This window comes from Microtus ochrogaster, chromosome 22 (assembly GCF_000317375.1).
Source record: "Microtus ochrogaster isolate Prairie Vole_2 chromosome 22, MicOch1.0, whole genome shotgun sequence".
In the NCBI taxonomy this organism is placed as follows: Eukaryota; Metazoa; Chordata; class Mammalia; order Rodentia; family Cricetidae; genus Microtus; species Microtus ochrogaster.
This window is the reverse complement of record NC_022023.1, coordinates 18271101-18285902: the sequence shown is the minus strand read 5'-3', so window position 1 is coordinate 18285902 and position 14802 is coordinate 18271101. Positions and strand designations below refer to the sequence as shown.

The 14802-nt window shown below is 40.0% G+C and overlaps 1 protein-coding gene across 2 annotated transcripts in view; it reads left to right on the top strand.

The window, feature by feature from the left end:
• Positions 1-14802, top strand: part of Akap13 (A-kinase anchoring protein 13) — a 269674-nt gene that overhangs the window by 211497 nt on the left and 43375 nt on the right. For both annotated transcript variants that reach the window (XM_026784275.1, XM_013350228.2), the window contains one exon: positions 7523-7697. In XM_026784275.1, coding sequence (XP_026640076.1) covers positions 7523-7697 — 175 coding nt within the window. The remainder of the gene's footprint in view (positions 1-7522; positions 7698-14802) is intronic.

Sequence of the window (14802 nt, the reverse complement as noted above, 5' to 3'; positions counted from 1 at the left end):
GAGAGATGGTGCAGCAGTTCAGAACACTGACAGCTCTTCCAGACGACCAGTACTCAATTACCAACACCTATGCGATGGCTCACAGTGACATTTAAACTCAGTTTCAAAAATCCAATTGTAGTTGTTTGTGCATTACAGGATTCTATAAAATATAAAAATTAAGAAATAAATCTATGATAATACCACATATATTCTCAATATTTTGATTTATTATTTTAGTACTTTTGTGATATATACATTTTTTTTTATTTAGTTTTTTGTTTCTTTGAGACAGGGTTTCACTATGTAGCTCAGACTATCCTGGAACTTAGTCTGTAGACCAGGCTGGCATCAAACTCCCAGAGACCCACCTACTTCTGCCTCCAGGTTGCTGGTATTAAAGCCATGAGCCATCATCACCACCAGGCTATGATATGCCTTAAAAAGAAAGAACTTAACTCTTTTATACTGATTCCTGATTCTAAACCAAAACTATTTTCATTTCAAACGAGTGAGGGGAAACACTACCCGCCACTTCCCCTGCACTCTGTTTCCATACCTTTAACCATCTGTCTGCATACACAAAGAAATACACTTACAGAGGTATAATTGGTTAAGACCTCTTGAAGTGAATCACCGAAACATATCTTTGTACATTGTGTATCTAAATATATTCACATAAGTACACATGTGCATGCATATATTCTGAACTCAACAGCATTCTTGTAAAAATGGACCCTCTTAATAGCAACTACACACTTTATTCTATACCCAGAAGTTGGCTAACACAAAACAATGGTATTTGTGGGTTTTTTTTTTTTTTGGTCTTACTGTTTTGTTTTGTTTTGTTTTGTTTGATTTTCATTTTTGTGTTTTTTTGCAGGATTTCTTGAGGTTTGGGATTTTTGGGTTTTTCAGGGTTTTTTTCTTAAGAGAAAGAAAAGAACATACAGTTGGGGAGGTAGAGAAGTGGGAGAGATCTAGGAGGAATTGTGGAAAGAGGAAAATGTGATCAAAATATATTTTTTTCTATTAAAAAATGTTCCCATTTTTCTCCAAACCTTCAGGCACTCGGTTATGCGAGCTGATAGAAATATGGTCAATAAATGTTACTAGAGGTCTAACTTTCTGTAACTGTAACAAGTTACCTGGTAAAATCAGCTAAGGAGGAAAGGCTCACCTTGATTTCAGAGGGGTTAGCCTGTGTTCACCTTGTGCTGTTGCTTTGACCTGGGATAGTGAGTACCCCATGGTCAGACCATCTGCTAGAGAGGAAGCAGAAAGAGACTGCGGGTCTGGGGCTCTATAATCCCCTGCAAAGGCACACATAGAAATTCTTCCCAGTAGGCCCTTACCTCCTGTGTGTTCCACCATCTGTACACAGGGGGATACTGTAGTGAACAAGTACAAGAACCTTTGGGGTACATTTACTATCTGAGCCATGACACCAGGTTTTGAAAATAAACTCTTTTTTTACCATGTCTGGTCATTATTCTTAGGGATTTTTTTCCACAAAACTTGTATACCAAAATCTGCTTTTTCACCGTTTTTCTTACCAAGTTCAAAATGAAGATAGAGTATAGTAAATAAATAGTTTCTATCCTAATTACGTGTTCAAATATTGGCTTAATTCTAAGACTTGTGTTAGAACTAAATATATATATTATGTATATAATATAAAAATAAATTGCATGTTTATGAAATATGTATGTATATACATATGTATATGAAATCAGGAGAATTGGATAAATCACAGTATTCCACATGCTGGCAACAACAGAACTTACATGTTTTGTTTATCTTGCTGGCTTGGTCAGTAGTTGCTATCAACAAAAGAAAATTCTATTGGGAAAGCCAGTATAAAGAAGCCACGTATTGTTGAATGGCTTCTCTGCTTAGTGGTCTGTAATGTTCAGTCTTTACCTTGAAAATGTTATGGTCTGATTTGGATAAATTCAAAATGTTTCCATTGTTTTTGTTTTGCTTTTAAACTATGGAATCTTATCCAAACAGATTGTAAGACCAGCACGTCAGTGGAGATTCTCTTTACTCCACCTCCCCATTGTCATGGCTTTTGAATCCACATGGTGGATATGATGCTGAGATTGCTGAGGGTAGCCGTGCATGCCTTTAATCCCAGCACTCGGGAGGCAGAGGCAGGTGGATCTCTGTGAGTTCGAGACCAGCCTGGTCTACAGAGATAGTTCCAGGACAGGCTCCAAAGCTACAGAGAAACCCTGTCTCGAAAAACAAAAACAAAACAAACAAACAAAAAATTGTTGAGGGTAATGCAGACAGCAGAGAAGATAATGTGGGTCCAGACTCAGAAACTGGAACTTGACCTTTAAAACAGAATCTCACCCCAACTTCCGTACCCTACAAACTCGAATAAAATGTCTCAGCTGGTAAGGCTAGATAATACTCAGGGAGGCTATGTGTGATCCCACTTCCCACACATGGTGTCTGTCATGTGCTTATTCTTTGGTCAAATCTATCTCTAAGTGGTTTCTTTTTTCCTTTGTCTTTAATATTTTTTTTAACCTCAGAGAACTAGCATTAGGTAAGAGGGAGGTAATAAGGTGGGACAGGAAAAGAAGGCCATCTGTGTTAGAGTCAGTCTGTCATCACTGTTAAAGAACCAGTTGACCTCTTGCCTCTGCTCCTCTCCTTAAGCAAAATGACCAACACTCTTTTGCAATTGGCATGGTTCCTCTTTCAAACTTGACTTCAAGATTTGATCTTTGGGGACTGTACTGTCTCCAGCAATGAAGACTCCAAAAACTGCAAATTCATAGCTCCTTAGACTGTAATAGAGTTAGTTCCCTTTACGGGTATTTACAAGTGCCACAGTGGCCAGACGTACTAACCTGTCATCTTTCTAGCGAGAGCTTGTAGGCTAACTTAAATAAGACTGCTGCTGAAGAACACTGTCACTTTGTTGATATGGGCAGAGATAATGAAAAAAAGCAGTCACGTGTCCACTCTGATGCAGATAGTGAGTATCAGTCTACTGTTTTCCTATTGGATCCTTCCCATGTTGTTAAAAAAAAGGAAGTGACACCGTAGATATTAATACTATTTTTTTTATAATTGATGAGCTTTCACTTCTTTTTAACCTGTTTGGGGTTAGTTGTTTTTTTCTTCTCCGTGCTAGCAGTTGAATACAGGGCCCTGCACATTTTTTTTTTTTTTTTTTTGGTTTTTCGAGACAGGGTTTCTCTGTGGCTTTGGAGCCTGTCCTGGAACTATCTCTGTAGACCAGGCTGGTCTCGAACTCACAGAGATCTGCCTGCCTCTGCCTCCCAAGTGCTGGGATTAAAGGCGTGCGCCACCACTGCCCGGCCCCTGCACATTTTTAATATGTGTTAAAATAACATTTGTTAATATGTGTTAATCTTTCTTATGTATTCGTCTACTAATAGAAATATACCTACTTTTAAAGAAAAAAACTTAAGCACTTAATATCGTATTAAAATAATACATACAAGTTGTATATGAGTATAGTTAGGAAAATTTCTGTCTGTGACCTTGGTATATGTATCTAAGAATACAGTTATAAACTTGGGTTTGTTATCCCACATGTCAAGCTGTGACTGCCAACAGTCTTCTTCCTCTTTTTTTTTTTTTTTTGTTATTTATTTCTCCCATGAATGTATCGGGAGCCCACACTGCTTGCAAGTAAGCGGCAGAAGGCCAGGTCTATGCAGGCCCCAGGCTGGCTGTTCAGTATACACATTATTGGCCTGCTGATTTGGGAGGCTGCCTTGAGAAGCTGTGTGTGGGTTGAGCTCTGTTGAGCCTAGGCACCCCCTCCTTTCCTGGGACCCAAGGGACAGTCTGCCAACAGTCTTCAGACACTCAGAGTAGCCAAAGTTAGCTATTAGACAATGAGTGGTTCACATTTCTAGATAATGTGTTGCCCAATAATGCCAGGTTTTTATGTGTATAGTTTTTATTATATAATGGATTTAGTTACCAGTCCTGCATATGTACCTTTGACAGTCATTAGTAATTTGCAGAAGTTGCCAAATATATACACTGAGTGCTTTTTAGAAAGCTGGAAGACCTAAACAGGAAGCACAAGAGGAAGATGGGCAGTTTCTCCTTTTGTCGTTCTGGCTTTGAGCAGTAGTGCTGAATTGTGTTTATTGTACGTATGTTCAAGTTCTTGCACACATAGTGCTCACCTTCATAAGGAGAATGGTGTTCAAGCCACTGATTGTCTCTTTCTATTAAGCTCTGGTTTTTACAAGGACAACTAGAAGGCGTTGGAAATATTTTAGACAAATTCCTAGGACGACTCACATTTTTTCTGAATGAAAAGGATTAACTTCCTCCCCAGCTGATATACTGGTTAACTTTATAGTGAGATGTTGAACCCCAGTTCCTAGTTTCTGTGCCTTATATATGAAAGAACTGTACCCGTCATCCTTTCCAAGGTACAGAATGCCTAACCACATTCGCTTTTCATGGTTGTCCAGAGTACCCTACTGAAAGGAGAGGTTTAGGAAAATGACAGCTGATTTTCTTTTATAGCAGCCTAGTTTCATTGTGATAAATCGCTTCTATTTTTAAATGTCATTAGATTCTTTTTCCACAGTGCAATTAAAGCATGTTGGCAATGATTAAATAAAGATACATTAAACTTAAGAAAAATAACCAGTCACTCATTTTACCATGGACAACTTTGCTAAAATATTTTCATGTAAAACTTTGCTTTTTTTATTAGGAGTTTGCTAGATAAGTATGGCCTCTAACCTTGCCAGGCTTCTCCTTACTACAGTATAAGTGCTGTCCTCACATGTATTTGAGAGTTACTTCATTTGTCTTTCATTTCCTATGTTCTTTAGGGTAGTTAGCTTTACCAGCAGCATTCAAATAGTTAAGACTGTCTCAGGGAAGCAAGCAGCCTCAACCCTCCCCTTCTGTGCTTTCTCAACCAATTTCTGGCTTCCTCTTATGGTTTTGCTAATGGCAGCTCTGAGCTACTGAGCTGTTTGCCCTGCCGGCATGAGCACCTCCTTCTGTGAAAGAACATTTCCTGGCATGGGGGTCAAACATGTCGGTAAAATGGGGTCGGCTTCCCGAAGTTCCTCTCATAACAGTGCGGTTCACAGGACTAAAACATGGGCAGGTAAGAGCCTGAACTCTTCAAAGCACTGAATTATAACAGGAGGAGATGGCAATGTAGTTTGTTGTTTTGTTTTTGTCCGTGGAGGAACTAGTCTGGATTGCTGTAAAGCATGAGAAAATGGATTATTCAGATCTGAAGAACATTGCACTTCAGATAATAACGTAACTCCCATAGAAAGTTGTGTTGTTTGATTTTTTTTTTAACTATTCAAGTATGCTGTTAACCTTCAGGCAAAAAGAAAAGAGTTCGATGGTTTTAAAGTTAACAATTCATGCATAGAGAATCTGCAGCAAAAAAAAATTAAAGGGTTATTTGGATATGCTCAAGGTTGGTAATTCGTGTTCTACGCACTTTAGCAGTGGCTAATTTTTGTTCAGAAGAGTTTCCTGTTTTGTAAAGTGGTTTCCCCCCATCCTTTCTGCTGTTTATAGTTTTAAAATGTAGCAGTTTGACTTCGGGGGTTTTGTTATGTGTGTTCTGTTAAGGGAGAATTTTACATGAGTCATGGAGTTTACAGATAACCCATTTCATACATCGGGTGGGTTCTGAACTTTAGAAAATGAGAAGATTTGAGTTCCTGTTTGGTACTGATCATTGCTTTATGAGCCTTTGCGACTCAAGGTACCTCGCCAACCCTTTACAGTAATTGTGATGGATGAGAGCTAAGCCTTCGTCATCCAAAACTGTATCAACTCCAGATAGACAGTTGTTGCTCTGTGCTCTGAAATATATTATTAGACACCGCTAAGCCTTAGTCTCCTCAGATAGAAAATGGAGATTATTAGAAGTGTAATTTATTGCCCTGTCCCAAGAAAATACATATAAATTTCTTATTTCAGTGCCTGGCACAAAGTAACTATTCATCATTTTAATTGTCATTTATTACCCTCTTTTGTAAAATGGGAAGCATGATGCCCATCTGCCAAATGAATCTATTTAGATAATCTGTACAGGTGCATTGACATGGTGTGTTTAGTGGCCAGCATGGTCAGTCACTTTGAGAAGCTCAGGGTTTGTTTTTTTTTTTTAGATTATAGTCATAGTATAAAACAGTAGGTAAAGCTCACTTCTGTGATTGGAGGTCTTCACCGTCTAGTTGGTTTTAAGGGAGTTACTGCATTCATATCATCATCATTATTAGTCAGTTGAGCACCTAGTATAGTGCCTAGCCCTGTAGTAAACATAAGGTCAGTGTCAGTTACCTACCACTGAGGGGCAACCACAGTGCCTTACAGTGGAAATCAAAGACAGCAGGTCTCAGGGAGCCTTGCTCTTCCATCCATAGACAAGAGCCTGCTTTTCCTGTCTTACTGGGCTTTGGGGCAAGCAGCTAAGCCTTGGGGAACCCCTGTCCTCAGAGGAAATGAGTGCTGGAGTGATCATCTGGAGAAGACAAGGTGGTTGGGGAAGGTTACTGACAACGCTTATTCTTGTCTTTTCTGTACCTCGTATTTTCCATACTTTCTGCCAGAGTCCTTACCACTGCTCCTGGTTTTTGTCTCCTCCTGCCTAAAATCAAAATCCCCTTTTCTTCACTACAAAAGATTGCACTTTTGTGTTGAGTCAGAAAAATAATAAGCTGATGACACTCATTTTCAGTAAGGTATGAATAATTGCTGTAATGCATTAAATGTTACTTAGATATGTGCTAGGCTTTAACAAAAACAGAACTATAAAGTGGGCACCTATCCCATTTTGCAAATAAGATGACTTCAGACTCGAGAAATAATTTGCCTATGGTCTCACCACTAGTAGAACTTAAAATCAACTTCATGCTTAACCTTTGTGCAGTTTTCTGCCCTCTTTGCCACCATTGAACTCTGAACCAAAATTGGTAATATATATATATATATATATATATATATATATATATATATATATACACACACACACATATATATACATATATATGTGTTTATATATATATGTAAGGTTATCAAATAGTTCTGATTAGAGTTAGGAAGAAAATGTCATGGAGTCCCATTTTTCAGGGACATACATGTTGTGTCTAAAAGAGGAGCCTCACAGAACTTCTTAGACTTCATGACATTGTTTCTGTCCCTCATGCTGATCCTAGAATTGCCATCATCCTTCTTCTCCCTTTCTAGACTGATCTAAATTCGGTGTTTCCTGTGTGGTCTAGGCCACCATACCTTACTGAGAAAGCCTTTCTGCTCTGGGCTCTGCCCAGTGTCTGTTAGTATAAATAGCCCCTGATGACTCAGAACTCCTAAATTTTTCTAGTGGGAGCTTGTAGGATTGAAAATCAATACAATGTTGCCCAGAACATTGTTCCTCATTTCTGTCCACAATAGGCACCACCCTCTGTTGACTACGCGCCATCTCTGTGTCCAGGTAAGGGGAAGGCCTTCCGGTGCTCAGTTAACTGTTGATTCTTTTCTTTGGCAGGAAAAGGAAAGGGAGAAAGATAAAATTAAGGAGAAAGAGAAAGACTCTAAAGAGAAGGAAAAAGATAAGAAGACTCTTAACGGACACACTTTCAGTTCCATTCCTGTTGTGGGTCCCATCAGCTGCAGCCAGTGCATGAAGCCTTTCACCAACAAAGAAGCCTACACTTGTGCAAGTAAGAGACGCGCTTCTTCCTTTCATCAGATGAGGCTCTCTCGCTTTCAAGAAAGCTGGTTTGTTTCTAGTTCCCTTCACATCCCACCCCTGATCTGTTCCTCATTTATGTGGAGAAGTAACTCTCTGTGTGTTTTTTTCTCATTTTAATTATGTAACTTACAATCTATAATTTGTTTTCAGATATCTCTAATTTCATGTTCTCTGCTTAGAAACCACCTCCTATTGCCAGAAACCTGGCAAATCAAAGCAGTACATAGTCTCGAACCTTAAAACTTCCCAGTTCCTTTGTCAGATCATATATATCTATTTTTATACACTGCTCCCCACACCCAGCACACACATGCACACAGAGAGGGGGAGGGGGAGGACAGAGGGAGGGTAGCATGCAGTTTAGAGATTTAAACTCAGGGCCTGATTAGGAAAGCAGTCTGCTCCTGAGGTACCCTTGTGTACTTATTTTTAAATCTGGTCCTTTAGAATATGATCCAGCTACTTGGCATCCTTAAATCTTGGTGGCTACCAGATGAGAATGTCTCCGTGTGCACATGTGCTTCATGTTTCTGTTACTGATCTGCTGAAAGACAAGTCTTTTAACTGAGCATGACTCTGCCTTTGAAAAGGCATTCTCAGCAAGAGTCAGTTGGCTTTCTCTGGACAGGACTTAGATAACAAATGTCTGTGTCACAGCCGCTGAATTCTACAGTTGCAATACAAAGATACCCTTAGATATATCAGTAAGAATGGCTTTGTTCCAGTAAAATTTCCTTTACAGACACAGACATTTAAATTATTGCATGCCATGTCATTTTCATCTTTTCAATTTTTTTCAACCATATAAAGTATAAAAGCCATGCATGCCTCATGAGCTCTGCAAAATCCAGCAATGGGCCAAATCCGGCACACACACTATAATTTGCAAATCTACTCTACATTAGTGTTTCTCAGAATTGCGTTAGTGCACACATAGAAAGTAATTATATTTGTAAAGTGTACCAAGGTAACATAAGGAAGCTGCTTTGTTCAGCGGGGAGCAAGCTGGGAATCAGCCACTGTAGGCCCAGCACAACAGGAGGCTGTGGTGGTTTGTCTCGTGTTAGACTGCACACATGCAGACAAGACAGTGTCTGAGTCATACTCAAAGGAGCGAGTCTCACAACTGACATGATGATGTCTTGTTCTCAGTTGTTTATTGTACATTCCAAGTCATCTGTTACTAAAAATGGTTAGCTTACTGAAATTAGAAGTGTATATATATATGGGCAGATTCAAAGTTCTGAAATAATTTTGGCTTACTTGCTTTCTTTAATACAAAAGAGGGGTGGCGATACAGCTAGCTAAGAACCTGTAACCTCTCTTACCTGTGTCACAGCCATTATGACTTTCATAAATAAATTTTAAAAAGGCTTAGTCACATATGTCCTTGTAAAATTAGGTGAAGATTATGTTATATCCTCCAAAGTAATCTATAGTCGTATTTAAGTCTTTCAAGAGAAAAGCACTTACCTAAATCAGTATGCATTCCTTTAGGTAGAGATCACACATATTGCTGTCCTCCATGTGTGATTTAGCAAAACATTGAGAACTGCATCACATAGTACTAAGTCTCAGGTAAGCTTTATGATGCAAGAGACCAACTGTCCAGTGTGTCCACTGTCCCCACCGTGATTGTCTGTTGGAGCCGACTCTCTAGCAAGGACTCTTTTCTTCAGTGTCGGTTTCTGCCCACTGGAAACAGTCTGCTTCTCAGTACTGCCATTAATTAATTTTCCTACACCAGAAGTCAATAAGCACATTTTTAAACCACGTTATCTATTATTAAACATTTTTAGCATATTAACCTGGGGCATTTAATGTTAAAACTACATTCAGATTGCACTATACTTAACAAAGAGCACATTGTAAGATCAGAGCTGCAGGTTTGTCATTTTATTTTCTGGTTAGTTATAAGTATGGTTGGAATTGTCCTTGACCTACAGCTTCTCCAAAGAATTTGTGCAGCTGTCTTTTTCATTGTAAAAACAAGGTATTCGTCATAGCATGATGAAGGTGAACAGATAAGGAGCAGTATTGTTGTGGGTGAGAAACACCTCTCCTCCCTCAAGAAATCCACAATATCTATGTAAGGAGAAGCTGCCTGACATAAATACCAAGCGAGGCTCCAGTGCATCAATCTATAGATTGATTCTGCTTCTCATTAAGAGCTCATATTAATTATTTCTTTCATGATGGAATGCCTGACAGTGGCTCTAGTTTCAGTCCCTCATGCCGGGAAAGCATGACAAAGTTGGTGGTAACAGGAGTCAAGGACCCTCCCTAGTGACTTGTATCTGCCAAGTATGCCACCTAGACACCATATCCCAAAAGGTTCTAAGCTCCTAAAACAACGCAACCAGGTAAAGACCAAGTACCCAAAACCTATTTCTGTGGGGAGTGGGGGGGACAGTTCACATTCAGGCCATAGCAGGAGTCAGTGTAAACGGAAGCTGCCGTGACTGGGAATGCAGGTCACTAATAGACCACTCGCCTACCATGTACATTCTGGGTTCAGTCCCCATCACTGGGAGAAAAGCAGAGCTGGAAAAAAAGAATTATTTTGCATATTCCCTCCTCTTCCTAATGAAAGTGCTTTTATTTATTTGGAATCACTAATATCAGAAAAACATTGAAAGGCCCCAGTTCTTTGAAAAGTTCATACAGTGTATCTTGAACATATTCACACATTCTCAACTCCCCCTGTAACTACCTACCCATTCCTTCCCATCAGACTTTGAGTTTTCTTCCTGCCCTAATCTAGTCCAGTTTGTGTTGCCCAACTAATCTGACCTGTGGTTCAACCTACCAGGGGTCATATCATTGAAGGAAGCTGATTCTCCCTCTTCCAAGAGCTACCCATGCCATTAGCTTCTCAGCTAGTAGTGGGATGGAATTTTTTGCCCATCTATACAGGATTTTGTCTGGCTTGAACTTCACAGTCCTATGCATTTCGTCAGAATCGCTGTGAGTTCTTAAGTGCAGCTGCCCTGTTGTGTCCAGAAAACACTGCCTCCTTGCTGTTTTCTACCTCTGGCTCTTCCACTTTCTCCACCTCCCCTTCCAGGGATATCCCTGAGCCTCGTGGAGAGAGGTGTGATGTGAACGCTCCATTTAGGACTGAGCACTCCACAGTCACTCATTCTCTGCAGTCCAGGGTCTCTGTTAATTAAGGCCAACATTCTTGACTGGCAGTATCAAATTGATATTCAAGGGATTTCACTGATAAAGCAGACTGAACTACTTTCTACTGTAGAAATATTAAAAGGATGGGGAAACTATATATATACATGTGCATACATTTTATTAGTCTGATTTTTTTTGTTGCTGTGACCAGAAATCAATGACTTGAAATAACTTAAGGCAGGAAAGATTTATTTTAGTTTATGGTTTTAGTAGTTTCCATCCATCATGTAGACTGGCGTGGTAGAGCTGAACAGATCACATGGTGTCTAGGAAACAGAGAGAATGCTTTTGCTGCCTGTCTTTCTCCTTTTTCTACTTTATCTAGGCCCTCCTCTGATGGTGGTTGTATCTACCTTTTGAGTGTATCTCCCCAAATTCTCTGTAGCTAATCCTTTTTGAAAAATCCTCACAGATACATCCAAAGCTCCTAGGTAGATAACATAACTATCTCTAGTCTTTATCAAATTGATACCCAAACACATCTCCTTACATCATAATATTACATCCCTGGTCCCCAAAGCTTCAAGGCTACAATCTGTGTACTCTTAACAGTATTGTTTAGAAGTTCAAAGGGTCAAAGCAAACTCTTAGCTTTGAGCTAATTAAAAAGGAAATGAATATTGGCAGTAACAGTGACACAGAGTATGCATTCCCATTCAAAAAGATAGGTACAGCAGAATAACATGAAGACTTGCACCAAAACAAGATTAAAATCCATCATGGCGAATGTTAAATCATATAGCATCTGAAGGCACATAATGGTATGATGTGGGCCCCAGAGAGAGGTCTTAAGCAGCCTCGCCCTTAAGATGTTGGTTTTTGTAACTCCTATGGCCCTCTCTTTAAGGCTGGCTTCCCTAATTAACTGCACCTTTCTTTGGTAACATTCCATATTCTTAGGGTCTCCATTGCATCCTTGACTTCACCTTCACAATTTTAATGCATTGCCCTTTGAGGATTCCAACTCTGCCATACATTACCTGGCCCCCAGCCCCTCCCTTTGAGATCAGGGTAGAAGCCCCATGATGCTATAACTCTTGGATTCTGCCTATCTACAAAAACAGTTAACACTATGTAAATAAAATCAAGGACTGCTATAAGCTCAGGCAGTAGCCAAGGCCCCCTTGAAACATTGTCTCAGAGTGCGCCTGAGAAAACATTTCCCTAACAGTGTGTCAATGCCACCTTGTGCCCCAGATGCTTGCCATATGGGATTTAATGTTGGCCTTGTTGAGTGTGGTCTTGATTGCTTTGGTCCAGTCCTTTCTTGGTTGGATTGGACGTCAACCATACAAGCAGTTCCCTAACAGGTAGCCCTAGATTCTCTTCTCAAAAACACTGTTTTCAAATGAATTAAAACCTCTACACCCTAGAGCTTGGAATGAGTGGAGTTCTGCCAATTCCTGAGTTGTCCTCAGGATATCTTTCCTATTCCTTTGATGTCCTTGGCTTGTTTTTAGTGGTGTGGGTGTCTTCAACAGCTCTTCTGTCCTTGGCCCCAACTTTGCACATATTTCTAAACTTTCTTCTGGTGTTTTTTTGGTTTTTTTTTGTTTTTTTGTTTTTTTGTTTTTTTTTTTTGTGGTTTTTCGAGACAGGGTTTCTCTGTGGCTTTGGAGCCTGTCCTGGAACTAGCTCTTGTAGACCAGGCTGGACTCGAACTCACAGAGATCCGCCTGCCTCTGCCTCCCCGCGTGCTGGGATTAAAGGCGTGCGCCACCACCGCCCGGCTGGTGGGTTTTTTTTTTCTTACCATTCTCACTAAAAAAAAAAACTTGTCTGTAAGAGCCAGTAAAGCCCATTCCATAACCTGAATGCTGGACCGTGGCAACATTTCCTTCACTGAAAATTGTTAGCCCAGCATTCTCAGACTCAGCCTTCTAAGTCTCAGGGCTTACTCAAAATATAAACAAGTTCTCTGCCACAGCTTAAAATGGATGGCACTGGTCCAGTCTACGTCTGTCCTCACTGCCATTGAAAACCTCACCACCATCAGTCTTCCTATCCCCTTTCCCATCGGCATTCTGAGTGTCTGTGCTCAGAATCACTCACTAAATTATGCTCAAGCATCTGGGGACTCTAGAGGGCATCTCCAGACCTTTTGAAATGCTCACATGCTAATTCTTAAAAGTTCTCACACCAAGTATTTTTTTTTTATTACTTAGACTTTCCCTCTCCTGACAAATAATTATTTATTTTGACTGATGGTTTCAGTCCATCTTCTCCATCAGGAAGAGTATGTCAGAACAGAGCTGGTCACATCTTGTGCCAAGAAAACAGGAAAACAGTGTCTACACTGGCTAGCCTTTTCCCTTTTCATTTTACTTGAGCCCCCAGCCTATGGGATAGTGCCATTCACATTTATGGCCCCCCCTACTTAGCATTGTGAAAATGCCCATATAGAGACACTCAATGTGTCCTTTCTCAGTCTAATACACTTGAAGTAAAGAGGCAGAGGCAGGTGGATCTCTGAATTTGTGGCCAGCCTGGTCTACATAGCAAGTTCCAGGACAGCCAGGGGTTATACAGAAAACCCCTGTCTCAAGTAAGAGACAAAAGTAAATATTAAAAAGTAGGAAAAGGTACATAGTAAATGGAAAATGAGACACCCAATTATGGCTGACAGTCTTAAAGGTTAGAGGTATAGAAAAAAAATGGATTCTTTGACCTTCCCTCTCCCCCGGACCCTGATTGGAATCCTTTAAGTCTGGGGTCTGGGTTTCTACCATCCTTATATGCTGGGATAGATAAGCAGGCTAAGCAGTTTTAGAAGCTGTTTTGTGAAGTCCCATTTAAGAATAGTGAAAACATTATGATCCCCAGCTGGAGCAAAATATAGAACTGCTCTGGCCCAAACAGCATCTTCAGAGACTCCACAGAGAGGGGATCGGATGTCCTGTGAAGTCAAGAGCAACAGCACAGGTGCCACAGAGAAGCAAACCAGTATGAGGGATTGCTATTAGCAGATACGTAAGCAAGAAAAGACTTACTAACTGGATAACAATGATAATGGGAAAACAAGATGGAACAACTGATCAGACATAGAATTTCATTTAGAGGATAGTTGTGGGAAATTTTCAGATATTCTGGCATATTTGTATCTTCAGTATATTCAGATTTATATTTGTTCGCAAAAGATAAAAGTGGCTGCTTCTCTGTATTCTTGATGGTTTCCAAAAGTTTTTCATATTGTATAATTTCTTGTCTTTAGTGGTGGTGGTACTAGTATTTGGGTACTGGAAATTGAACCTGGAGCCTCATATTTGCTAGGGAAGCACTCTACCACTGATCTGTATTCCCAGCCATAGTTTTTAATCCTAAAAGTAATGAAAGTGTGGTGGTGTGTCCCAACACCTGGAGGGCTGAGACAGATGGAGTGCCATGAATTCTGAGGCCAGCCTGGGCTACACAGAAGGATCTTGCAACAAAAACAAACCAAGGACTCACCAGATCAAGATACCTGATGACCTCTGAGTTCAGTCCTCAGAGACCCACATGATAGGAAGAGATTGTCTCCTGCCCTTTATACACATGCCATACATAATATACACAAGCTAAATAAATTTAGCTGTAATTTTTAAGTATTTAAAAATAAAGCAAGCCACGACTGATAAAGGTCTGATCTCCAAAATATATAAAGAACTCAAGAAACTAGACCGTAAAAGGCTAATCAACCCAATTATAAAATGGGGCACTGAGCTGAACAGAGAATTCTCAACAGAAGCAGTTCAAATGGCCAAAAGACACTTAAGGTCATGTTCAACTTCCTTAGCGATCAGGGAAATGCAAATCAAGACAACTTTAAGATACCACCTTACACCTGTCAGAATGGCTAAAATAAAAAACACCAATGATAGCCTTTGCTGTAGTGGTTGTGGAGAAGGGGG